This window comes from Porites lutea, chromosome 10, assembly GCF_958299795.1.
Source record: "Porites lutea chromosome 10, jaPorLute2.1, whole genome shotgun sequence".
Lineage (NCBI taxonomy): Eukaryota > Metazoa > Cnidaria > Anthozoa > Scleractinia > Poritidae > Porites > Porites lutea.
This window is the reverse complement of record NC_133210.1, coordinates 14046551-14072976: the sequence shown is the minus strand read 5'-3', so window position 1 is coordinate 14072976 and position 26426 is coordinate 14046551. Positions and strand designations below refer to the sequence as shown.

The 26426-nt window shown below is 38.5% G+C and overlaps 1 protein-coding gene across 1 annotated transcript in view; it reads left to right on the top strand.

Moving 5' to 3' along the window:
* LOC140951075 (dual specificity tyrosine-phosphorylation-regulated kinase 1B-like) overlaps positions 1-26222 on the top strand; it is a 29615-nt gene extending 3393 nt beyond the window's left edge. Inside the window, exons 2-9 of the mRNA XM_073400297.1 lie at positions 4826-4881; positions 5299-5510; positions 7357-7545; positions 9033-9180; positions 11473-11759; positions 19000-19146; positions 20339-20479; positions 21229-26222. Coding sequence (XP_073256398.1) covers positions 4848-4881; positions 5299-5510; positions 7357-7545; positions 9033-9180; positions 11473-11759; positions 19000-19146; positions 20339-20479; positions 21229-22197 — 2127 coding nt within the window. The 5' untranslated portion in view covers positions 4826-4847 and the 3' untranslated portion in view covers positions 22198-26222. The remainder of the gene's footprint in view (positions 1-4825; positions 4882-5298; positions 5511-7356; positions 7546-9032; positions 9181-11472; positions 11760-18999; positions 19147-20338; positions 20480-21228) is intronic.
* The last annotated feature ends 204 nt before the right edge of the window (positions 26223-26426 follow it).

The window sequence follows — 26426 nt, the reverse complement described above, 5'->3', positions numbered from 1 at the left end:
CCTGCAAAAATAAATTAACTTAATTGAAATCACTTGCGTGCAAGTAACATGTGTCAAAGATCATACAAGAAGCAAGGAAGTTTTTTACATTGCAGTGTTGTTTTGGGAGTCATGACATCCATCAGTGCTGTACAGAGCGAGTGTGGAAGTCTGCTAATATAATGTGATGTAGATTGGACGTGTGGGTGTAATAGCTTGTTGAGAGCTGATGTTTCAACACTAGCATGTAATCACAGCAAGTAATATTGAAAAGTGCTAGTGCTACTACCTCGGTATTGGAGTGTTTTTTGGTTGGTAAAACCAAATTGAAATCTAGTCATGCGTGAGTTATAGCTAGTGTCATTTGCCTTGTTCCAATTGATTGATCAATTAGGGCTGAAACTAGCGTGACGGCAATTTTGATGCAAAACAAGAATTATTGGTGAGTGGAATTCTGGTTTTTTTCAATATACAAACAACCAAAGTGGTTTTAAAGTGATTGTTTAAATGTTATGCAATAGTGGTTTAACAGCACATTAAGACAGTAATACATTGTACATTTTGTTAATTGCTTCAAATCTCTATAAAAGATTAAAGGCCTTGCTTTTTTGACATTTTGCAAAGAATATATGTGATGAACAGTAACATATATGTAGGGCTATTTAGATTTGTCTTTTATTATACTAGTTTCCGTCTAACATACCTGCTGTTCTTTTGTCAATTTTAAATGAAGTCTTGATCATTCCAAAACTTGCCATATATATTGATATTTTACTCTAGGATTTTTGCCTTTATACTGGAGATAAAGTTAAAACTACAGTTGGAAATTGAAAAACAAAATTTGATGTGTATTTAATTTCCTATCATTTGCTTCTTTGTGGCAGAAAAATCTTATAAAAATAACATCTGATGAAATGTCCTCCTTCCATGAGACAATTTTGAACAATTTTCCATGATGCATAACCTGTGAAAAGCAGACGTATTTGCAGGGCTCGAAATTAAAAAATCCTCAGGTTCAACTGGAGGAATATAGTCGCCAGATACAAATTTTTATTCGCCAGTTTGTATAATGTAAATGATGCAGCTCATAGTATGGCGCGACCCATCAGAATTGATTTTTTTGAAAATATCGTGGACAGAAGTCAGTATAAATTTGGAGGTAAACTGGTTTTGTTTATGCGATTTGGCACATTTTTATGATGAAAGCAAAGCAAGATAAAATGAAATGTTTGTTTTAACTTTACTCTTTTACTTTAAATCTAAATCATAGAGAAATCTGGTCACCTAAGTGGCAACCAACCAGAATGTTTAGTCACCAAGGAGAAAATGTTAGTCACATTGGTGACCGTATCAGTTGCAATTTTGAGCCCTGTGATGTATAGTATAATATCCATTCCTGACCCAATGAGGGTCATTGGAAATTACAATGGGGGGAAGGGGGGGGGGTTAAATACCAAAATTTTTAGAGGAAAGTATGAATCTAAACTGTGAGTTCACATGTACAGCCTGTTCACCTACGGTAATAGTTGCCAAAGAGAAAATTCATAGAGATAATCAAATATCTTTTTATACTTGAAACAACTATAACTATCTTAACTATCTTGCCAGAGAGGTTTCATTTGAATGGTAACACCATAGGATTTCATCCAGAGACTCAAAAGTTAGAACTACATACTAAATAAATAGTATCATGTGAAAGTACTGCTGAAGAGGTTTTATTTGATTGGTGAACACCATAGGATTTCATCCACAGACTCAAAAGTTAGAACTTTATACTAAATAAATAGTACCATGTGAAAGTACTGCCAAAGAGGCTCCATTTGAATGGTAACACCATAGGATTTCATCCACAGACTCAAACATTAGAACTACATACTAAATAAATAGCACCATGTGAAAGTACTGCTGAAGAGGTTTTATTTGAATGGTAACACCATAGGATTTCATCCACAGACTCAAAAGTTAGAGCTACATAATAAATTAATACAGTGAAACTCTATTAAGCGGACATCTTCGGGACCTTCCCAAGTGTCTGCTTAATAGAGGGTGTCCGCTTAATAGAGGTTGTAAAAATTGCGCATTCAACATTCAACAGTTAGTCTGTACTGTGATAAAGTTGCATGTTGCTAAAGAAGCTATCCAGAGTTCAAATTCATTACCTTTCATTACTAACTTTAATTTGTTTGTAAATGCAAAAACATTAACTGACTTCAGCACATATTTCAAGGACGTAATCCAATAAGTTTACTATTATCAGTTCAGTCCGATGTCCGCTTAATAGAGGTTTTTAACAATAGAAATTAGCCAAATACAGCTTATTTTAGTATCCGCATCCGCTTAATAGAGGTGCTTGCTAAATAGGGGTTCGTTATAAAGGGAAACATCAGATGTTTGTTTCGGGACCAGGCTTAGTACCCGCTTAACAGAGGGTGTCCAGTTAATTGGGGGTCCGCTTAGTAGAGGTTTCACTGTAGTACCATGTGAACGTACTGCTGAAGAGGTTTTTTTTCTATGGTAACACCATGGGATTTCATCACAGTTGTAAAATGATCTCATGCTGCTAACTTCGTCCAGGAGTGAATTATGTGTCAATTGTTTAAAGCCATACGTGACTTTTGAGAAGTTTTGAGAAATTGATAACCTAATATCAAGACAGAAATGATATTGGTGATTTCCTATTTCTAACCTCTTTTCACCTGTTTACACACAGGACATGTACACATAATTATAATTCTGTGATATTCTTTTTGTGACTGTGCACATGTATATGTACATGAATTGTGTCAAAAATGCCTAGTATTTTTGTAATGTGCAATTTTTAATTACGTGGATGTTTTGTTGTATTAGTTTCTTTTTTCATAACCATTGCATCAATTGTTGTTATCAGGTTTTCCAAAAAATATAATAATTTGATTATTTATGAAGAGTAGTTTTTTTTTCTGTAAATTTGAAGATTTTTGCTTGTTTTCAGATTTTTTTACTTTAAAGTATCATGATAATGATGCTGTTTGGTTTTGTCAGACTTGGAGTTTATTTGCTTAGTTTGAATAAAACATTAACTTAAAGAAGCTACCATGATTCAAGAAAATTAAAAACAGGAAAGTTGAGCTTGCTATCTGTTCAGGTGATCCGAGCATTTCATTTGCTGTTGTGTGTGTTAATTTTGCTTGAAGTCAATTAATTGTCATTGGTTTAAATTCTTGATTTATTATTAAATACATCACAGTCACTTGTTGGTCAATGAAACTTCTCTTGCATCAATCAAAGCATACTTTTATGAAGCAGGCCTGGAGTTGATCTTGCAAAGTTTTAACCTCTGGCTTTGATCAAGTGTCATTGTAAATGTCCTTCCTTTGGCAGAAAAAGAAGAAAACTGTCGTACTGCAAGTTCTCTGAACGTGAGTCGATACCACAAAAAAGTTAAAATTTCATCAGTATTAAGCAGTAGTAAGGCTTGTGGTTGACTTGTGAAGAGTTGTGCGTGAAAATGTGCAGTTTTTTTTTCAAAGATGTGAGTGAAAAATCCATTTTGTACCAAAAAAGGATGCAACTTATATCGTTGATATCACCTAGGCTAGAAAACTGGCAACGATAGGATTTGTAGGTAGTTTTATAACAGGTAGCTTTCAATACATGTAAATGCCAAGATTCACATGGTGATTGCATTAAAATTTATGCTCTAGTAATTCCTTTCTTGCAAGGTGTGTCTTTGTAAGTGGAAATTTTTGGACCTAAAAGCCAGTTAAAGTTAATCCTTTTTTCATCCAAATTTTTTTAGAAATGATGTTTTCGAGTTTATGCCTTTGACTATACGAAGGAGATTTTTTGCTGTCCAGATTTTAACTTAATAACAGAACTTTTTTGTTATATAAAATCAGTGAAGATTTCTATTATTAATCTAGAAAACTGTTGGACATCAGTTTAGTTTGACATTTAATTCCTAGATTTTCACCATCATGATTATTATTATTGTTGTTCATTAGAAAATTGCCATTAGACAATCAAATGTTGCACACATTGTGAATTTAGTCTTATGGCAATGTAGTAATATGTTTCATGTGAAACATTTTTCTGGAGCATGGTGTTGTGATCGTGACTGAGTTTTGACAAATTGGTGTTTTATTGGCAGTGGCACTTCAAACATTTTAATTAAGGCTTTATCAAAGTGTTAAATGTGAATACTTTTTGCCATTTTTAATTAATTTCTTGTGTTGAATTTGGCCCAGATCTAGGGATGGCATTGCTGATGACAACTCGTGTAAACTGCACTTTCCTTTGGGAATATTTTATTTCTGGTTTACAAACACTAAAATGCTTTGAATTCAACCTAAAAATTTGTGTTACTTAGTTTCTTTTGTGAATAACATCACTTTTATTGCGGTCACCAATTCCACTTGCGCAGTATTCCTTGAGCCACTACTAAGAGTACTTCATTTTCAATGCCCTCGTGAAAGTACTCAGTGGCGATTTTGAGTCTCATAATATTTTTATTTATTTGCTCCTTGCAAGCAATTCCCTCAAATTCTTTAAACTGTTTCCATGGAAGATCCTTTCAGAACAGATTTATTCTTATGATACCTCCTTGATCTGATTCTGTGATGTCATTCTGTATTTAACTAGTCTCTCAGGATCACCCATATAAATCCCCTGGAAGCCTGAATGTTTTTCAAAGAATATGGACTGGAATAAATTCCTCTTATTTGTGAATAAAAAGACCCTTTCATTAAAATAAAAGTTCAGTTGGACCAAAGCATTTCAAAGCACCATAAGAAAGTCTACTTTTTAGACGTAAAAAAAAGTGTGAGAAAAAGTCAACTAACTAGAGAGAAATTTATTTTTTCTGTAGCTAAGATGCTTTGTGAAGGCTGATGGATCCTTTAAGGGGTGCAACTTCTGACAAAGGTGAGCTGTTTTTTTCTTTGTAAAAGTAAATTAGCACTGTTTAAGTTAGCATGTTTAAGATATAAGCCAAATTCTTGGTATTGTATCTGATTTTGTGTTATAAGGCAGTTGGAAGAGAGATTATTTACGTGTAGCAGTTACTCTATGGTTATATTGGCTAGGTTATTTTTCAGAAGGCTAAACCCTGAAGTGTCTCTGAAGTTAGAGACTTCGGTTAGAGAACTGAGCATATCAAGTTCCAGTAAGGGTCATTACAGACTGAACAGGAACTTGTTTCACTCAGTTTTGTTACCCTAATCAGTAACCTTCAGAGTCATTGCGTGTGCAGCTCACCTCTTGCGTTCTGCAAAATACCCCTTCTTTATGATTGTTACTATTAAGTAAAAGTAACTCAGTGCATTTTCCTTTTTCATTCAGTCAGCAATGACGACCAGGCAAGGGCAAATTTCTTAGCTCCTGACATGAATTACATTGCTGGGAAAATAGAAGATCAACAACCTGATGATGTGGATTTTGCTGGAGTTCAAAATTTCTACAGCAAAATTCCAACGAAGTTTCGTGACCCAAGCTCTGCACCCCTTAGAAAGCTCAGTGTGGACTTGATAAAAACCTACAAGCATATTAATGAGGTAATTAAAATGTCTAATGGTATCATTTTGAGACACACATGTAAATTAGACTAAATGCGAACAGACTCCCAAGTGGAGCGGACCAAAAAAGAAGATCGGCGATGAAAGTGAGCTGAGTGTGGCCTGGGGCAGAAAAAGGCAAGGGAGCCTGTAGGCTTTGTTTTGATGCCGACCATAAATATTATCAGATTCTGGTATCATGATCTGATTGGTCAGATCGGTAAGTGAATAATATCCACATATGCGGGAATGTTATCAAAGCTGGTGCATTCAAGCCTAAAAACATCATAATTTGACAGGTCTAATTACCTAATTGACACGTTATTGACACATATGTTACAGGATAATTGCAAGTGGGTGGTTGAGCAACATAAAAACAAAGTCTACATGCTCCCCAGCTTTGCTCCGTTGTTTTTCTTTTTGTCCCGCGCCATTTGGGAGCCTGTTCGCAGGCTAGATTAAATTAGATGTAAAAAGCAGTGAAATTTCTCCTTAAATCAATTTGTATGGCTGAATTCATAACCAAGCAAGATGAAGCAAATCCTGTGTCTACCCTTGTGGGCAAGATGGCCTATTTCGTGCATTGGTAATGCAAGAAAAAGTTCCCTTTTTGGCCATCACAAAGATTCTTCAGTCACTAAGATGGCTGGATATTGGCCTTATTTTTTTTGCATTTTTATTGACCCCAACTTCATCTCAATAACATGGCCAATATCTACCCATCTTGATCCTATGCTTGGTCAATAACAACTATATATTCTGCTTATACCTTGGTATAACTTGTACTGAATGCCCTTCATAGCACCAAAAGCTGCAATTTACCGGTGTTCTCCTTATCAGGGGCTGGCCAGTAAAATTTACCAACAGAAGCAACACTTCTTACCGCCTGTAACTGCTTGAAGGTTACTAAAATTAAATGAGTAGTTTTAAAAAATACGCAAGTTGTGATCTGATCCAATCAAGGAATTGAATGAATATATAGGAAAGAACTAAAGTATACTCAGCTTTCTTTTTATGGGCCACGCATTTAGAAAGAGAACATTGAAGATAGTAAAATTATTGGGATGAAACGTTTTAAATTGTTGTCTAAAGATAAGAATGGCAGATTTGCGTAAAATAGGTCTTAAAATAAGGGAATGACGTTTCAAAGAACTTATTTCCTTAGGGTAGGGCCATGTTTCTCACTCCACTACCTCACTCACTCCACTACCTCCCTCCAGGAAAAGTGAACCTCTGGGGTATATTTTTTGCCTTATGGCCATGAATGGTCCCTTACCTGCTGAGCTAAAGTTTAGGGAGGGCACTGAATTTACACCCCTATTAAACTCATCGCTAGTGATGAGCTTGGGAGCAGGTGCCTTAAAGGTTAGTGGAGGGCCAAATGCAATGAGCAGAGAGGAGGTATCCATGGCAACCCTGGAAGCGGAACCAACCCCAAGAGCGGCCACTAACCGGAACCGTCACACTGAATAAATTCAGTGGAGATACTTACCTAAGAGAATACTTACCTGAGAAGATCCTTACAGAACCACCAACAAGTGGATAAACAACCCTTCCCCCTTTCATACCGGATCTTCCACTCCCCATGACAGAGTGCAGCAAAAGTGCTGTCCAGTAGCCTAGGGCTAGTGAAGGACCCTCTAAGCTAGCATGTGTTAATTACTACAGTTGTCCGTTAGCAAGGGAACGTTTCCCAAAGTAAATGGCAGGGGAAAAAGTTATTAAGCCTGCACAACCTAGTAATATCAAGACACAACCACTGGTAAGGATGCTTTAACCATTGGGCTACAGGGAAACTTATGGTGAGTGAGGTCATTTACCGGGTTGTTAAAAATATTTTTTTCAGGTGTACTATGCTAAGAAAAAGAAACGGAAGGAGTTAGAGAAAAATGAAGAGGGTGGACACAAGAAAGAAAGGCGATTATACAATGATGGATATGATGATGAAAATTTTGACTATGTTATAAAAGCGGGAGAAAAGTGGTTTGATCGTTATGAAATAGAGTCATTGATTGGAAAGGGATCTTTTGGTCAGGTATTTAGAATATCCTTATAAATTGTGTTTTTCTGTGTTTTTGATGGAGTAATAAGTAAATTACCATATAAAACAGATTTTTTCCGCATAATTTTGTCACAATTTTTTTAAGATATATTTTTTTACATTATTTTTGGTGGATTATTTTTGTTAACTTGTTTATTGTAGCTTGATTGCTGAAATGAGAAATTACAGCTTGATCAAAAAACTTCAGCCATGGGATTAAAAGAAAACCAATTTCTGTTCAAATGTTTAAACATCAGTTTTAAATGGTTTCTTTCTTTGTTGCAAAGCTGTAGGCAAACAAAGAGCTTTTTATCAGTTGATAATTTTCTCTATTTTTGAAATAAGTCAATTAAAATTCAGGTTTTTCCTTTTATGCAAATTTCGTTTGAAGGGGTTTTCCCTATGGGTTTGCTGTCTTCCACACGAGAAGTTAAGATTATTCAGATTTTTTCCAAATGTTAATCCGTCAATATATTTTGGTATAGCCTGTTGTTAACATTATTGTTTTTAATATGTACAGTGTTCCTAGAACTAGGCTAGATTTGATCGGAAAGTTGACCTACCAAAACGCACAAATTCTCTTGAGTTTATTGCGAAAAAGATGCTTTTGTTTGAGTTGTCTTTAACTATTGTTTCATTTGAAATGGGGATTTTACCCAGAGAAGTCAGTACAAAAATAAATCACCTTAGACACCGTACCCTTCTATTAAGTTTCGTTTTGTTGTTTTGGAGAAACGAGTTCCCGGTAATAACTGGAAGTGATTTGTAAGGAGCAACAACAACGAGTGCGCGCATTTCGGTCGACAAACAGCGTTGTTATATTCCTAGACTTTCACTCAACTAAACAGGGACTGCCATTGGTTGATTCTTGGTCACGTGGCCTTGACTAAAAGCAAATGTATCCCGATCGTGATACATTAAACAATGTATCCCGCTCGGGATACATTGCAGCACGTGATCAAAGCATGGTGGAAAGTGGTGTGACAGAAGGCGGGAAAAACACCGCCAGGTCCAGCCAGTTTTCTCTTTCGTGAATGAACACAACAACACAAAAACGAAGCCTCAAGCTAAAAAGCAACGATTTCTTAAAGTTATCCCAGAAGTTCCCAGAAGAAAAACAGCAGCTAGTGGAGGAAAAAGATGCAGATAATATGAGGAAAGTACTTTTGTTTGTAAATCATTCATTCAGTGGTTTTGAGAATTAAATTTGTGTTGTTATAAGTACCGAGTCGACTGTTTTCTCGCTCCGGTTATTCTTTTGTTGCTGTTGAAGTGAAAGTCTAGAAATATAACAAAACACTTAATGTCAGGTCCCTCGGGAAACCAGTTAGTTTTGTTTTCCCTCGAGTCCTGATGTTTCCCTCGACTTCGTCTCGGGAAACATCAGGACTCTTGGGAAAACAAAACTAACTGTTTCCCTCGGGATCTGACATTAAGTGTATAATATCAATTATATGTTTTTCACTCTGTCTGTTTTTTAGGTTTGCAAGGCCTACGACCATCAAGAGAAAGAGTACATCGCTATTAAAATCATCAAGAATAAAAAGCCATTTTTAAATCAGGCCCAGATTGAAGTTCGGTTGCTTGAACTTATGAACGCACATGATCCCGAGGGAAAATATTACATAGGTAAGAAATCGTAGTCAATAGAGTGAATGTTGTTACATAACGAACCCTTTTGTAACCGAGGTGATAGTATAACAAACGCCCGGGGGTGGGGGATCCCCCCAACTTAAAGTAGCTATGTCACGCTACTTGTCTTCTTTTTAAACAGCTGGAACTTTTTTTTTCCGCATCTATCGAATTCCAACAATAATAATCAAGTTTTGTTGTTCAAGACTAAATTTAGACATTTTGATGCCATGCCTGCAAAAATCACGAGTAAAATTATTATGTTGAGGTTGTTACTCCCTGATGAAAGAACAAAAGAAAGAATAAACCTGTAGGTTATGTGTGCAGGCCATTTTTCTGAAATTTTATGATGATGATATGGAGCAATCTGACCAGGAGCTAAACGACTAGGGAGATAACATGAAGTGACCGGGAACGCGTTCTCCTACCCGGGGTGCCAGAGGTTCCCTATGTTTTCTACTTCCTTACGTGCGCACGGTTAAAATGGGTTTACTTCATTCGTGAACGGACCTCTGCAGCCAGGGTAGCGTTTTCCCGTTTCCAGAGCTTTTCGTTGTGTTGGAGTTCTCATCACGTTATAACTTTTACCCTCTCGCATGTAACTTTTCATGATATAATACACTAATTAGGATAGGAGGCGAACACCTCGTAAAATGCGTTGCATGTTGGAGAGAAATGCAGTGTTAAATAATTTCTCTAAGATTGAAACCCTATCAGTTTATGAACCAGAAAATTTGTAAGGTATCCGGTGGAAGAAGTACATTTTTGAATTGTAGAGTGGAGGGTTAACTTTGAACTTTTCCATCCACTTTTGTTTGGCTAGGCCGCATCTCGTACTGAAATCAGAACATGTAAATCTTAAATTACACTTGTGTATTAGGAGCAACTGCTCAAGGTCTCCAAATTTGACGATTTTTCTACATCAGCCATTCCATGCTGATTCCGGTTCCCACGCAAGTTTTGTCGAAGACTATTTCGGTTAAAAGAGCGCCCAAGATTTATAGTTTGCCATCGATCGAGCTCACGCACACGAATATCAACACGTGGGTGAATGTTCGAAGCTAAACATTGTTTTCTTCAAGCACTCGTCTTTTGTCTTTTATTCTCTATTGACCTTTTGTTACGTTTAATGTTAAATGTAACAGCACTGTCTTATGTTATGTTATACAGGCAAAAGAGGCATGGTTAGTTTTCACTTTAATTGAGAAAAACAGTAATACTGTATTCTGAAAACAGATTTATTTCGAGGAAATGATCCTGGGTTTTGCCAAGAACAACACAGTTAGTAGGGAAAGGACTTTGGTCCATCTCTGCATACCGCTTTGGACTATGGACTTTTCTGGTAGCTTTTCTTTTCTCGGTCTCTGCGTGCCTGATTTTGATATAAGGAGAAATCAGGAGATGATCATTGTTGGAACCTACAGGAAGTCCTGATTTGTCGGCCAAAAAAGCACACACACACCGCCCCCTAGGGGCCGGCCGTTGACTGTTGAGGGGGTGGGATGGGACGATTCTTTAGGAAAATTTAACTATCCTGCGAACAGACCTGGAAGATGACGCCAAAAAATAAGGAAATAAATTCGACCACTGCACAAGAGAAGACTGGGAAAAGAACATCCTGTCTAGACCTATCACCAAGCCCCCCTCCCATAATAAAGTCAAATGGTCTGCCCCCCCCCCCCCCCTCCCTTCCTTATGCCTTTATACCGCTGGTCCTTAATGCGAAGCGCGGGAAACGTAACAGCATTTAAGCGAGAAAAATTGTGCAGATGAAGCAAAACATGTTAAGGTTGCTCGAAAATTTCGAAAAATAGGTAAAGTTAAGGAGAATGAGAACGAGACAGCAAATTCAACAGCTATGCGAAAGTAGGGTCGTTTTCGTTTTCTTTTCCATTTATGTACAAATCCAAAATGGTCGTGAGAGAGAAGGGACGTGAATTCTAATGCGTAAACTCCGGTGGGGCGTACGTTCAGCGTGCTTTAGTTTTTGACATAGACTGTTCACAGTCCCCTATTTTTTCGTTAGATCGTTTCGATATACTGCGTCTTACCGTCAGGGGTATCTTGATTTTCAAATGTACCGAGGGGGCGGGCGTCGGGGATTATAGCTGTTAGGGGGGGGGGGGGGGGGCTTGCTTCCTCCCAAACCGCCCCCGCCCCCTAAGTAGTTTTGACACTCATGCAAGATGGCAGCCCGTAACACATAGCGCTCGATCTGGACGATCTTACGGAAAATAGAGGACTATGAACAGTCTATTTTTGACAGTGTCTATCTCTTTTTTCCAACAGTGCGACTCAGAAGACATTTTATGTACAGGAATCATCTGTGCTTGGTTTTTGAACTTTTATCGTACAACTTGTACGACCTGCTTCGAAATACGAACTTTAGAGGAGTATCATTAAACTTAACGAGGAAATTCGCTCAGCAGATGTGTACGGCATTGCTTTATCTTTCTACTCCGGAACTTAATATTATTCACTGTGACTTGAAACCCGAGAACATTTTGTTGTGTAATCCCAAGAGAAGTGCTATCAAGATTGTGGATTTCGGAAGCTCCTGCCAGCTAGGACAAAGGGTAAGTAATCTTTGCTTTATTTTATTACAGTGTTAGTTCCTGTAGCCTGTGAACCCAGACTCATTTCCGTATTTCCGGTTGGAGAGAAGCGATGACCGGAAGTATGTTTGGGTTTGCGTGCTAGTTCCTTGGTGATTACATTCACGTTGACAGAGCCTCTCGTCCCTCTGGGTCGGCGGGGGCCGGGGGGGCCGCCGCACGCGGGCCAGGGGGAGCCTCTTAATCATCTTCGAAGGCACGACCGCTACTCTTGGTCATAACTGAAAATTAAACATAACGTCTTTGTCCTGCAAAATTCTAGACTTTCGCGTGGGTTGGGTGGCATAAAGGTGGGTAAGGTCTTTCGTTTTGGGTTTTAAAGCCTGATTTCTATTTGTTGTGAAGCAATATTAACCCTAAGCCTTTCCTTCTTGACAGTGAGAGTTAATAAGAAATAGTCGTAAAGCGCGTGAAATGCTTTTTCAAGAAGAGAGAGCATTAAAGTTTGATTTCTGAAAACAAAGCCAAACCTGCACTGAAAATAGTATTATGGAGGATGGAAAGGTCTATGAGAACCTGAAACAAAAGGTGCAAATGTAGCTAAGCGCGGGAAACTGAACGTCGTGACCAACGCGGGAAAACTGCAAACTGCAACTGGCGTTAAGCAATAGGCAATTTTTGAGTTGTCCCAAGCTTCTGTTTTCAAGTGAGGCTAAGTGTAAAGCCAATCAATTAAAATGGGCTTTTATTTTCATGCAAATAAAACTCATTTTCACCAGAAAGATTTTGCACTAAGCCTCGTTGTGAAAGTGACAGTTTTTGCAACTTGGAAAAGGCGACAAGGGCTTGAAAAGGAGTGACTTCTGCTTTGTTCTGATTCGCTGAAAATGCTTTATATCTGTTTGGAAGAGATGTGCGAATTCTTAAAATTACCATATGTAAAATTCTCTGATCGTATTTTCACTAAAAAATTGTTTCACAGTATCCTTTTAAAATCCAATGATAGAAGCCAGCTATAACTTACCGCAAATCAAAACAGGCAATATTAACACAAGAAATTCTGACATCATAACTAACAGCCTAAAGCAAGTTTTTGGTGATAAGCCAATCACGATTGTCCTGTGTGTTTAGTGACGTTTCACTCAGACCGTTTAGATTCCGATTTACGTAATCTAGAATGATCGAATCGATAGATTGACCGTCTTCAGGCTGTTTTGCCAAGGCAATCTCTCTATGTTCGTTGGTTGGCTCTGAGCAGGTGCTATATATGTCAAACATCGTCTGAAATCAGAACTAGATACAATCTGAACTGTTTAGCTCTAACGCACGATCGTTTAGAGTTCAATCCAAGATTGGTTTGTTATTAAATCTGATGAAAAATCTTATTAAATGGATCGAAAATCGAATACTCGTTTGCAAAATCCAAATTACATTCGTTACGAGAACGCCATACCTATGTTCCCCACAGTTTTTTTAATCTGTTAACAAATTTGGCGCGGCGCGCGAGCTCGCCTTTAAACCGAGTCACACACAATTTTTCAGAAAACTAATCTAGAAAATGAGAATGTAAAGGCTATGATTTGTTAAAATTTCAACAATGCGTCGAGAACTCCTCCCGCAAGCTGAGGTTTTGTTGAGAATGTGTCTCGTGATGTCTTCAGATCACTGCGGATATAAAAATATATTTGTTTTGGTTAATTTTTTGTTTGTTTTTCGGATTGAAGGAGTCAATTGATACTGTTGGATTTGACCACCTTATCTTAAAAGGAAAAGAAATGTTTGCGCACAATGTGTTTTTTTTTTCTAGATGAAGAGATATAGTAATATGTATTTGGAAGTGGTGTCTCGTAATACGCCAACCACAATGCACTCACTTCTGTTAAAACTAAAGCATTTCGCTGACAGACTTCGATATCCTCTTCTTAGCAAGACATAGTGTCTAAATATAAAAGCTTTTTAGCTTCAACTGGCTGCCTTTTAAGCAGTATTGATAGTTTTTAATTGTCCAGCTGAAACCACAGTGCTATAACACAGCAAGTAGTGTCACGTACATTACGCAAACGTCAGTCTTTACCGCGTGACCATGTTTTTCCTTTTCTTGTCGTTTACTATTCATCATTTCTACACAGAAATGAGTAGATTCATGCCAGTTTCATCCATAAGAATTGTTTTTGACAGTTTTTATTTCGTAATTTGAGGAATGTCAGGAGTCGTCGGAAAACTGTTGCCGCAAACGTGATTCCAAATCTGTATATTATAATAGACGGGACAATGAGTGTGTTTACCACCCGGGGGGGGGGGGGGGAGCGGATGTGCAGAGCTTTTAACCTTCTTGCATTTCATTTTGAATAGACCACGAGCCTCTAACTTCATTTTTCTATTTTTTTTTTAAAGAATAGAAACTTCTTTCTCGCTGTTAGCTTGTGTTCTATACCTCTCCGTATGTCTCCCTCGAAAAGGCTCCGTTCCCGGCACCCCCGCTTTCCCTTACTCCCTCAACCTTTACCGGAAGTTGTTATACTGTCGTGAAATATCCCTTGATTGACTTAATTTTTACATACTGCTAGCAGTCTTTTTTATTGTACGTGTGTACACACAAGCCTTTAGTCGAGTGTTTATGCAAAAAAAACGCCAAGTCACGAGTGGTCATACTTCGTGAAAGTATTGCATAACTAATTAAATTTATTCCATGCTACTCATAATTACGATGTAAAGAAACATCTACATCAGAAGTGAACACAATGAAAAGTCACTTTTAATACTAAATATATAATCTGTAACCAAGAACATCCAAAATTGATCGACAGCTTGTCAATGAATCAAGTTTGTATTGACTACTCACCTCTGCCTGCTCAGTTTACCTGCATCGTCATGAAAAGGACAAAAGACGGTTGTCGTGTGTTTCTGGCGGGTTTCAGTTAGGCTTCTGTTTCAAAATATGGTTGGTTTTCTTTGTTTCCAACTCGGTGTTTGCAACACTGGTTAACTGGTTTGTTTTTTTATCGCTCAAATAAATTCGTTGACTACTTTGTCCGTTATAGCCTGATTGTTTTTGTTTATATTGCAACTTGCCCTTCTAAGAAGTCGAAATGAAAGTTAAAATTCGGGTTTTTTCCTTTTTATACAAAGTCCCTCCCGGCATATTTTTGTCGAATGACCAGTATTGCTTGTCGCTATCTGCTCTGTTTTCGGCGGCAAAATGATTAGGCTGCAAAGATCACTGGGATTTTTTCAGAACACAATTCGATGGGTACCGCAGAATATGCAACGTGTTTTAACTTTCTGATTGGCTGTATTATGCATGGCATGAGATAAAGCATAATAGATGCCATGGGGAAAGCTGTTCTGTACTCTCGGTGCGTAATAAGAGACTGTCTTATTAGCACTTAGCTTCGCGATTTTTGCGAGAGAATATTTCACGGGGTTTTATTTTCGCGATTTTAACACGCAAATGCGAAATATTCTCGATTTAAGCGTTCTCAGCTTCACTTTATTTTCTAAAAGAGTCTGAAAGTTTCCAAATCTCAAGGTAAACTGGAAAAACAAAGTGTAAAAACTTCACAAATTAACGCTATTTCACTTACTGAAGATACAAAACGGAGCTTACCAGTAAAAGCAGTTAACAAGTTATATTTTCGATAGATATGATGTAGTTTGTTGCTATTATAAGTTACTACTTTTTTCTGCGATTTGAATTTTCTATATGAGTCTTCAATTTCGCAGGTCTTTATTTTGGCAATTTTTTGCAGTCGCGAAAAATGCGAAATTAAAGACCCGCGAAATTAAGTACCAATAAGTTAGTCAATAAATATCAGTAGTTCAGGCGGAGAGGGGTTAGGTCATTGTTTTTGTTAGCTTTTGCGTTACTTTGACCTACACACGAGTGACGGGTCAAATTATTCGGTAGAAAAGTAAGCTTGGGTAGTCCTTAAAAATCCTTTAAACCCTTCATAATCAGAAACTGATCAGAACAACTCTATAAGGTCTGTAATTTTTATATGCCATGGTCCGGTTAAAATGTGCTGATCTTTTCAAGCAAAGGGCAGTTTTGTTTTCTAGGCGTTACAGATACATAAGGCCTAAATTCTTAAGTCTAATAGCTAAATTTACAGACAAGAGCATTTAAAAATAATTGAGTTAGTTGTTTCTAAGACAAGGTCTACGAGGAAGTTTACTGCTTTCTTCACGAGAGTGTATTAACCCCTTAAGAACCTTTTGCATGTGAACGGAAACTGTAAATGCGCTAGTTTGCATTCTTACGCGAACTTTAGAACTATTAAATGTAGTCGTGTGGAAAAAGCACAAAATAGTTCGGGAAAAGACCCCTACCACCGCCCCCTTTTATACTTTCTTGTCATTACCTTATGTTTTTTCCGTCCACGGTCTGTTGGGTTTTGGTGTTGGATAAAAAACGCCTTGGGATAATTTCGGTTGCTTTCTCAAGGGCCGTAGCAAATGCATTTGAGGTGCTATCATGTCCGTCCCGAGGAAATTGGTTATGCCCGAATTCGATTCCAAGTGGCAACCATGAAAAATGTCAATACTAATGCATGCTTTGTTTCGGTGGAGTGAGCTTTTTGTTTTTAGATGCAAATATTTGCGTATTGGCCTCGTACTGTTATTTTAATTACTCTTTGTTTGTCATGGTGAATGGAAGGCAGTTCATAAACCTTGTATGCTGGAGTTTGTTTACGGTAAATGTTTGAGATTTGACACGTTACCCTTAATCTGCACGAAAACAGGGGTGACGAAATAAGTTCAGTTCAAGAAAAAGAGTTAAATTGCAGGCTTCATTTGGTTGTTGTCTCGGGCAGAAAATGTTGGATTTCTTTCCACACAACACCTCATGCGTAGCACTTAATTTTAGAGAGTTTTATGGCACATTACAAGCAAGCTTATATTTCACGGTAAGAGATGGTATAAGAAGGCGATCTCCCATTCATAAACCTGTCATTTAGCCGTAGAAAATCAATGAAATATCGAGGTAGATATCTGTGCAGGCTGGGCGAAATTAGATTTATTTTTACAAGACTTCAAATGTGAAATAATCCATGTAGAGATGCCAGGGCAAAGCGGTGGAGGCTAGGACTTTCAAGAAATTAATTTGTTAATAACACTGCTAAAAACTACGCGGGAAACAGCGAGCGAGAGGCGAAACACATTTCAATATCAAAGCGAATATTCTCCGCAGGCCAACTCGTGTTTTAATGACAGCTGATTTATAATGAATTGTAAAGACAATAGTCTAGAACAATGCCATACAGGACAAGCAAAACAATAGTCATCAATATTTGAACAACTGCCCGTCGATTCCACCAATCCCTTCAGTCGCACCGTACAAACCAAGCTGCGTTTTAATTGAAAAGTGTCTAGAATCTATGCAAATTAACTTGTCGGTATAATATTGTTGGCTCCACCACACATTTTGCATTATTGATTAAAGAAAGGTGTTTGGACTTCTTTTCTCTCCTGAAATTTCTCTGTTTTTGACTAAATAAAAACTATGACAGTCTATTAATTTTCCTTCCTTCAATGTTGTTTTTCGGTTTTCAAGAACATTAAAAACTGAAATGTTGAGAGAGAGCGTGTTTTAACTTCCTCTTCTTTCACTTCATTTCTCTTGATCTTTTAATAAAAGACCCCAGTGCAATTATTTCCTCTCATAAAAGGTCAAAGCACTCTGCGATACTTGGAAATATAGCCAAAAAATAAATGTTCACATCTGACTCATAATTGCCTCTAGCTATTTTTTTTCATGTCAGACTGTTCGGCGACACTACTATTCCCGAGTAATGGAAGATAAGAATAAAATAAAACCTGAACGAATTACGAATTGATTTCATCGAAGGAATAATCCTTGCAGCCTGCCACTGTCGACGGTTTGGTTTAAACTGGGCTTGGGATAAAAGTTAGTTAAGTAACGTGCGTTCTTAAAAGAAGACGTCAACTTCCTGGCATAATGTAGTACAGTTACCTCTTCCTTTAGCATAAACTGAAGAGGAATAACTTTTTTTGGCCTGCGGGGTCAATTTTCATAATTGGTTATTCCTGTTTACATTTCACTTTTGAAGCTCAGCTTGAAGAAAATGGCAATTACATAGAATTATGGTGGTCACGCGTTTTCATCTTGCGCACCTGACCTTTGGAACAATCTTCCTCTTGATGTAGGCTGCGTAGCAGGCGCTAGGAATTAAATGGGCGCAAGAAAAAACGCGCGCGCGAGAAGGAGACACGCGCACGTTCTTTCTTGCGCTCATTTACTTCCTATCGCCTGCTACGCAGGCTATCTTGATGTGAGGATCCCCGCGTCTGCTTAGTCATCTAAAACCAGGCTTAAAACTTCTATTTATTGCGAGCCTGTATAATAGTTTGAATCAGTACTTTTTAATTATCTAGAATTTTTGCAATTTTCTGTTAAATTTTTCGGTCTCGATTTCATATTGAAAGAGCATCGAGATTTTCATGTAATGCGCGAGAAATAAATTATTTTATTTATTATTATTATTATTTTATATTATTATTGCTATTATTTAAATTAAGGCACCTATTTGACAGCTGTCAACTTTGTTACCCTGACACGACAGACAAGTGTTCTAAAGATATTACTTTTCATGAGACGTGTTCTATTTATACAACTTCAATTGATTTGTGATGAGTTGTCTTGGAGGAACTAACAATTTAAAATCGACATTTAGTCTGCCTGGCAAGCCTTTTGGCGGCATTGAAGAGTCTTCCGCTTCGTGGCTGAATAAAGCAAAATCCCTTGCTGCGCAAGCTAATCAAAAATTTCTTTCGTAATTGTGAACACGCTTAGAATAGGCTCAGTGGCGTTCTACTTCGCAAAGTTATCAACAATTTGTTTCGTGAATGGACGCGTTAAAATAATTTTACCTCGCTTGTAACTCGTACATGAAGGCTGTTACAAGGTGTCATTCAAATGTAAATTGATTGCAACTCCCTTAAAAACTCGAAATATAAGAGGAACGTTGTGAAGTTAGACTGTTCACACTCCCCTATTTATCCGTAAGATCGCCGAGACCGAGCGCGTCGCGTTGCGGGCGGTCTATTCATCGTGGTTTCAAAATGTTAGGAGGCGAGCTTCCCCTTGGTGCATTTGAAACCAAGATAGTTGCAGTAACTATGAGCGTTCCAGAATCTAGAGGATCTTACGGAAAAATAGTGGACTGTAAACAGTCAGTGGAAGGTTTTATGGTGGTTAAACCTCAAGCTTCTTTCTAATACGTGCTTTCTTTGTACGCAGATCTATCAATACATCCAGAGCCGGTTTTACCGCTCACCAGAAGTGCTTCTTGGTGTACCTTACGATCTCGCTATCGACATGTGGAGTTTGGGTTGTATTCTTGTGGAAATGCATACCGGAGAACCGCTCTTCAGTGGGGCGAACGAGGTGAGAATTACATGAAGTACTAATAAAAATTGCACCGTAATTTGGAGGGAGTTATTATAACTCCAAAAATTGAGTAAAAATTTTAGGTACAGGATAACCCCTTTTTGGGGGTTATTTTAACTCCTAATTTAACTCCGAATTTGGGTTCATTTTTACTCCTGAAAAAGAGTTCTTTTTACTCCCAGTCTGGAGTTAAAATAACTCCGAAATGGGTTAATTTTACTCCTTACATGGGTTGTTTTTACTCTTTTTGGAGTTAATTTAACTCTGAAAGGAGAGTAAAAATTTTAGGTACAGGATAACTCCTTTTTTGGGGTTATTTTAACTCCTCAATATCTGGGGTCACTTTTACTCCTGAAAAAGAGTTTTTGGAGTTAAATAACTCCCCCCAAAATAACTCCACTGTAAAGAGTTAAATTAGCCCCACTAGAGGAGTTATTATAACTCCTTGAAAATTACTGTGTGAACAAATAAGTAAATAAATAAACGGATAATAAATACGATATCATACAAACTTTAATGACACTCCCTAAAGAGGGTAAAGAGGGCTTTTAAGTGACAGTCATTATTAATTTACAAGATAGTACGTCAGAACGATAGTAAATCTAAAAATTACAATCATACTATGGTTTATATAAAAGAGTAAGAAAGCTAAAAATAGTCACTAGAATTACAAGGTAAAAATAAATGGGGACGTTTGTGACACAAAATTTAACCCCTCCCTCCCGCCAAAGATTATAAGCTAAGACCGACAAGAAAGAAGAGCGGCGAATAAATTCGATGTGAACAGAGTTGCAGAGTTTAAACGAAGAAATAAATAATGACTTAGAGGTAGCACATCCACGAAGTGGTTCTTGGTCTACCTGATTCCTGGTCGAACTGGAATTTGGAAATGTTGGTTTTTGGGGAGAGGGGAAAACCGAAGTAGCCTGAGGTAAAAGGGAAACAACCAACATATGGCGGCGACGCCGGGATTTGAAACTCATGCCATGTGCCATGTAGGAGGTGAGAGGTATCCATTCTAGTCACAATCAGAACATGAAGTGTTTTCTTTAAAAGTCTGACAGGAAAGTTCCGCTTTCATGGCGACTATTATGACAGAAAACATCATCACGTTTATCTCGAGTCTCTCAGCGCCGGTTAAAAGCTTTCAAATGGAGCAAATTGTTCACTTTGCTTTTTTTTGTTGTAGTTTGATCAAATGATGAAAATTGTGGAGGTTTTGGGCCTTCCACCGAAACACATGCTAGAGGGTGCCCCCAAGGCTAGAAAGTTTTTCGATCGATTGGCAGATGGCAGCTACGTCTGTAAGAGTAGCAAAGACGGAAAGAAGGTAAGCAAATGTTGTTTTTATTTCATATACTTTTTCTTCAGTCGTTATGACTCCTGTTGATGCGTTGCAAGCGTTGTGTGTCCACGCGAAAAGCGATATTCCACGCTTTTTGTTGTTTATCTCGATGGAGAAAAAGAAGAGATCACAGAACCGAATTGTCTCGTATCCTCTCTTGGAGATCACACGTAGTTAAGCCTTCAAGCGTATGGCCCCGTAGTGGTCGTGCTTAGATACAGATTTTACTGTATTTCTGCTCTGTAAAGCATGACTTTTTCTCCTTGTAAATCCTGAAGAAAGGAGACATGTCTATCCCATGTCTCCGATACGTCCTGTCGGCTCACACGGGTTCATCTTGTCGTGAACAAATCGGTTCAGTCATTCGAAGTGTACAGTTAAAGATGGTTTTGCTCGTTTGCAAGCAAGCTCTCTCATTTAAGAGCTTGCTCACAGGTTAGGGTTCTTGAACCCCTGCCTCCATCTCCACCGTTTTTTTCTGCCTCAAACTTTCTCTAGCCAGCGAGTACAACCTTCTTTCCTCGCTCCTCCCCGCCAGAGTCGTTTCTAGCATCAGGGAGCAAGGAGAGAAGGCTGTATTCACAGGTTAAGCTTTGTCGCGCCTCAGGCGCTTTGGATTAAACGACTGCTTCCCAGCCTATTCGTGTAAGAAGAATTATCCACAGACCCTGTCTGCTTAGGGTCTGGTTTTCCTAGAAGACTATAATTTACGTAAAAACTGTGTTTTCCCCAAGGAATATCGACCCCCCGGAACACGGAAGCTCCACGATGTTTTAGGATGTGAGACAGGTGGCCCGGGAGGGCGGAGACAGGGAGAATCTGGGCACTCGCTCCAGGACTATTTAAAATTCAAAGACCTTGTTTTGCGCATGCTAGAATTTGACCCCAAGGCGCGTATAGCGCCTTACCAAGCTTTGCAACATTGCTTCTTCAAAAAGACTGCCGACGAAAGCACAAACACTTCTCATTCTGCTAATTCTTCACCCGCCATGGGCGGAACGACGAACAGGACTGTTGGGGCGAGCACAAACAGCGCTGCTTCTTCCAGCGCTGGTACGCGCGCATGCTCAGACCCCACCAACCACGGTACTGTCACGTCATCAGCTATGGAATGTGACAGTCCCGGTGGAAAAGGACCGCAGGCTTGGAGCAACGCGGGCGCGGGCATTTCTTCGAATTTTAAGCGAAACACAGAGAGAACTTGTAATAATTCTGATTCAAGAATCGCCACTCATGGACTTAAACAAACTTCTACTTTGCCTGTCGCACATAGCGATGGCTCGTCCGCGTACAGTTCTTCCTCTATTAACGCATCTTTGCATAGTGCTGACGCAGGACGAAGCCAGGGGCGGGATTTCGGTATTGGCGGAGGAATGTACTGCAGCTCAGAAACTGCATCGAATTACTCATCATCTTCGTCTTGTAATTCAATGACTGTCGAGCCGCATGGGGCAGTCGGAGGGGGAGTGCTTCCCCCAGAAGCCTTCACACAGCTGAACTACTCTGCGACAAATTTATCGCTTAATCCAGGGGAACACGAGGTAAATTGCGTGGGATCCTCAACGACTATTCCAAATTCGTTGGCGAATCCGAGGGGACTTCCATTGGGACATCGCAGGGATTATGTTCATCAGCATTCAACGGGGGATGAATCTCCCATGGTGGGAGTTTGTGTACAACAAAGCCCGGTGGTTAGCAACTGAAGGGGTTAGCACAGAACGGAGGGTCGTCGACCATACCCCTGGGCTATCCCGACCAGTCCCGTTCCGACATACCGCTTCCCATCAAGTCCCGATTGCGTCTGTGGCATCCATACAGTAGCGGAGTCTATTGTCCAATGGAAGACGCCCTCATAAAGGTAGCGCCTTAAACCGGGATGACAACAAAGAATATCACTTCCCTCGTTTTGTTTCAAAAAACGCGCATGCACTTGCAAAGGCAGCTGCTGAACTAAATCTCTCCTGCAGATGGGGGCGCACAGCTACAGGTTCTTCCATGCATGTTCTTCTGCAGTTGGATTAATGTAGTTTGCTGCGAAACTACCGACCTAGCCCTCCCCTAACTCAAAGTTAACACTTACTTCTCACCCAAGGCAAAATGTTGGCTTATGGGAGGGGCAGGAGGGCAGTTTCCCTGAAAGCTACATTTTTCTGCCTTTTATTCCTGTCTTTGATTTCTTTCAAGCAAAAAAAGGTCAGGTGTGGTTTCACTGGATCGATATTTGGGAAGAAAGATGAGGTGGTTTAGTCACAGGGAGTTGTTACGACGTATCTGTTTAAGGGGAGTTACGCAAGCACAGTGAGAACTTAAGAATTCCCGTGCACAGTCACACGGACCGAAGCTCACGTTTTCGAAGCGAAACTAAAATAGGTAGACCTAGTTATATACGTGTCTTGATGCAGACCTTCCTGTAGAACATTTAAATTTCCTGGCCAAATGATGGGATCCTGAGTTTGCTTAACTCCCTCAAAACGGCGTCAAGGTTATTGGGTAAAATAAACCTTTTAAAGAAGTATTTAATATACAGTCAGAATTTAAAGTTTTTGTGGAGACGTTTCGAGACGAGCGTATTTGCCTATGCGGTGTCACAAGGTTTTTGTGGCTTTTTATTGGTTTAAAAATGAAAAAAAAATTCTTTTAGTTTTTATCTGTCATTCTTTCAGTTTTAATGGCCATATATCACCATATATTTTTTCAGTTTATTTTTAATCTCTCTTCGACATACTGTCTATCATACTTCTTTTGTTATCCATTCCTTATCTCCAAAAGGAGCATAGCTGGATTATTTTAGAAAATTTTTACGGGTAGTAAGACCTTTGTAGTATCATCGAGAATTTTATTAATTTTTATCTTTTCTGGGCTTGTTAACGCTCATTTGCAATTCTAGAATACAATTTTATGACTTTAACTTTTTCTGTTAGTTGAGCAGAAGAAACAGTTGAGATCACAGGTAAAGGTATAATTACGTTGGTCAGAAGATTCAGTTATTTTCCCTGCCAATAGAAGTCACTGACGGTGAGAGAAAAATAAGAGGAAAGAGAGAGACCCCCTTCCTTTCATTTTTCTCGTGTCGTGAGATATCTTAGTCTGCTACATAGCCCGTTTTTAGAGTCGTCACGCAACGCTCCTCCCCACAAGGGGGGAGGAGACTGTGTAGCAGACTAGAGAAACCTCTCCTAGGAAGGAACCGGTTATGACGTTAAGTGGGCTATGTCACGCTCTTTGCTATCCTTTCAAACTGCTAAAACGTTTTTCGTACCAACTGAATGCCAAAAATAATGGTCCAGTTTTGTTATTTAAGACTATATTAAGGCAATGAAACTGTTTTCTGTTGTCTGTTGCAACAGATGGCAAGGATTGATATGGATTGAAACTTAGAAAGGTTGGGCCAGCTTTTACGAGTCTTAATGCTATGCCTGCAAAAATCGCCAAAAATTATTTTTGTCCCTGGTAGCATTTGTTTGATATCTTCTCCATAACTCTACAGGAGGATTTTGTGTTTGGAAGAAGATACTAAGTAACGACTTTAGCTCAGAATTGACCGTAAAAGAAGCAATATCCTCGTGACATAGCCGCCTTAACCCTTTAAGCCCCAATTGACGCACATACAAATCCTCCAAACTGTTCTCTATACATTTTATTAAAGAATGTGTTGAGAGAATTTGGTAAACGATCAAGGCATTTTTTCTTAGTTTATCATTTTATTAAATCTCATAACCTTATCTCTTGACAATGTATGGATTTTGCTAGGAGAAAATTGATGTTGGTCACCATTGGGACTTAAAGGGTTAGAGTTTGAAACGGTTGATCCAATTGTTCGACTTTAAAGTTTAGTTCCCGCGTTTTTGCTTTTATTTATTTATTCTAAAGTTTTAGCATTTGCAGTCTCTTTTCCAAGGTTTTCTATGTGAGCAGAGGGTCCCACCACCAGATGGAAAGAATGACTGTAATAACAGGCATTTGAAAAAGTTATGAAAAATAGTACATTTTGAAAGAAGTTTACTTTTTGGGAGAAATACGATGGTTTATTTATTTATTGAATGGCAAACTGGGAAAAAAAATTGGGGAAAATATATTATACAGTGGGTAATAGCTCTTTGTCAAGTCTTAAGATGAGAACTTCCAAAGTTCACACATTATTGTATGGTTATATCGCGCGTAAAGGAATGACGCACGCTTTGGTTTGTGGTACATTTGGTGCCAGATCCTTCCGTGTATTTCAATTACGTAATTTCCATCGTTTATAATGTGTGTTCTTTGTTATAGTAGGGAATAGCTCACCTAGAGTGATAGCCTGGGATCCGGAGAGGGTTTTTCAAAAGTTTGTGGGATTTTCACTGTGGAAAGAGATGTCGTTTTGTGTTTTGACATTGTTCAACTACTGATCTTAATTTTTGCGTCTCTTCCCCCTTCCCCCTTCCCGCTTCCCCTTCCACCCCCTCTAAGGGGCGGCCACTTTTTTCCCATGCTACCACTCTTTTCCAATGTGAGCTCTTTGTGCCCTCTTAAGAAAAAGCGATCACTCTCTAACCTAAGAAGATTAAAATCTCTCTTTTTACTGTCAGACATGGTCGTCACAGGTCAGGAAATGGTCAAGGAAAAATAATTCTTATAGGTCAGGAAATGTTATTTTCAGTCAGGGAAAATTAAAATTATGCAAGGATTCGGGAAAACTGCAGTTTTGACATCACTGATTTAATGCCGCTGAAAGAAGAATTTCAGGTCACTATATCTCAAGGTTGTATAACCGTCACTTTCAAGGTAGAGGTAAAAACTTAATATTTTCATAATAGGACATGGGGAGGCTGGAGGCCGCTACTATATCTTACATTCTGGTCAGGGAAATTTTACTTCTATCAGGTAAATGAGCGATGTTTTAAATTGATGACTGTGGCAACCGTGTCTGAAAAATCAGCTAAGATGACCCAGGGTAGGATTTTGAATGTCTAAGCAACAGGCGTTGTTATTTCATGGTTGTTGTTTCACATTGTTGTGGTTACTTGTCTTCGTGAAAAGTTCGGGGATCGAAATTCCTTTACTGTTCTTAATCTGTGTCACGCAGTGTCTAAACATAGCGTTCCGTGACACAGGTATGGTGTAGTATCTGGACTGTAACAAAAATGTCTTGATGTATTGTGAGGGCTTAAATTTTTATTTATAGTTTTTATTTTAACAAATCAATTGCCGGCTATTTGCTTTTAGTGCAGCGCGTTAAATACTCTCTACCTTTCTTGGCTTGCCACGTAGCCCCTCAAACGAACGGGTAGTGCGTGACAAACCATGTAAACAACAGCCTAATTTCGTATCCAGTGTCTTCTCTGTGCTCAAAATGGCGGCGTCGAAGAAGGGCGTCAACGCACACACACGCAAATATTCTAGAATATATTGTTCCATAGACGGCGATGCAATTTTTTTTTATTTGGATAAGATTTGTAGATTGTAAAACAAACGCGGATGCAAACCTTTAGAAATTACTTGGTTTTAACATTCTCCATTTTGAAGACGGTCAAGACCCTGGACGCGAGTAACCAGCACTAATGCTCTGCAAATAACACCGAGAAGCAATTTGATTAATATTATAGGCAAGGAATCATTTTTTAAAAAGAGATGTACATTTTAAGGAAAACTATACTGTATAATATTGTAAAACTTTGATTTTTAATTGGAGTCTTACTAGACGTGGTAAAATGTCGTGTAAGTCTTTTTTAATAAAAACAGTCTCACGTCAGATTCGATGCTTGTTTTGTTTTGTTCTTTTTGCAGTTGTTGTCTTTGTTTCTATTGCACATATTAAAACCGTTACTATCTTTTGAATGTAGTTTTAAAAAACCATTTTTCAGTACCTTCAAACCACCTTGCTGCTTAAGCTTAATTCTTGGCCTACAGAGCTGTATTAGTCAGAGTATAAAAAAATATGTCTATTTCAAAGGAA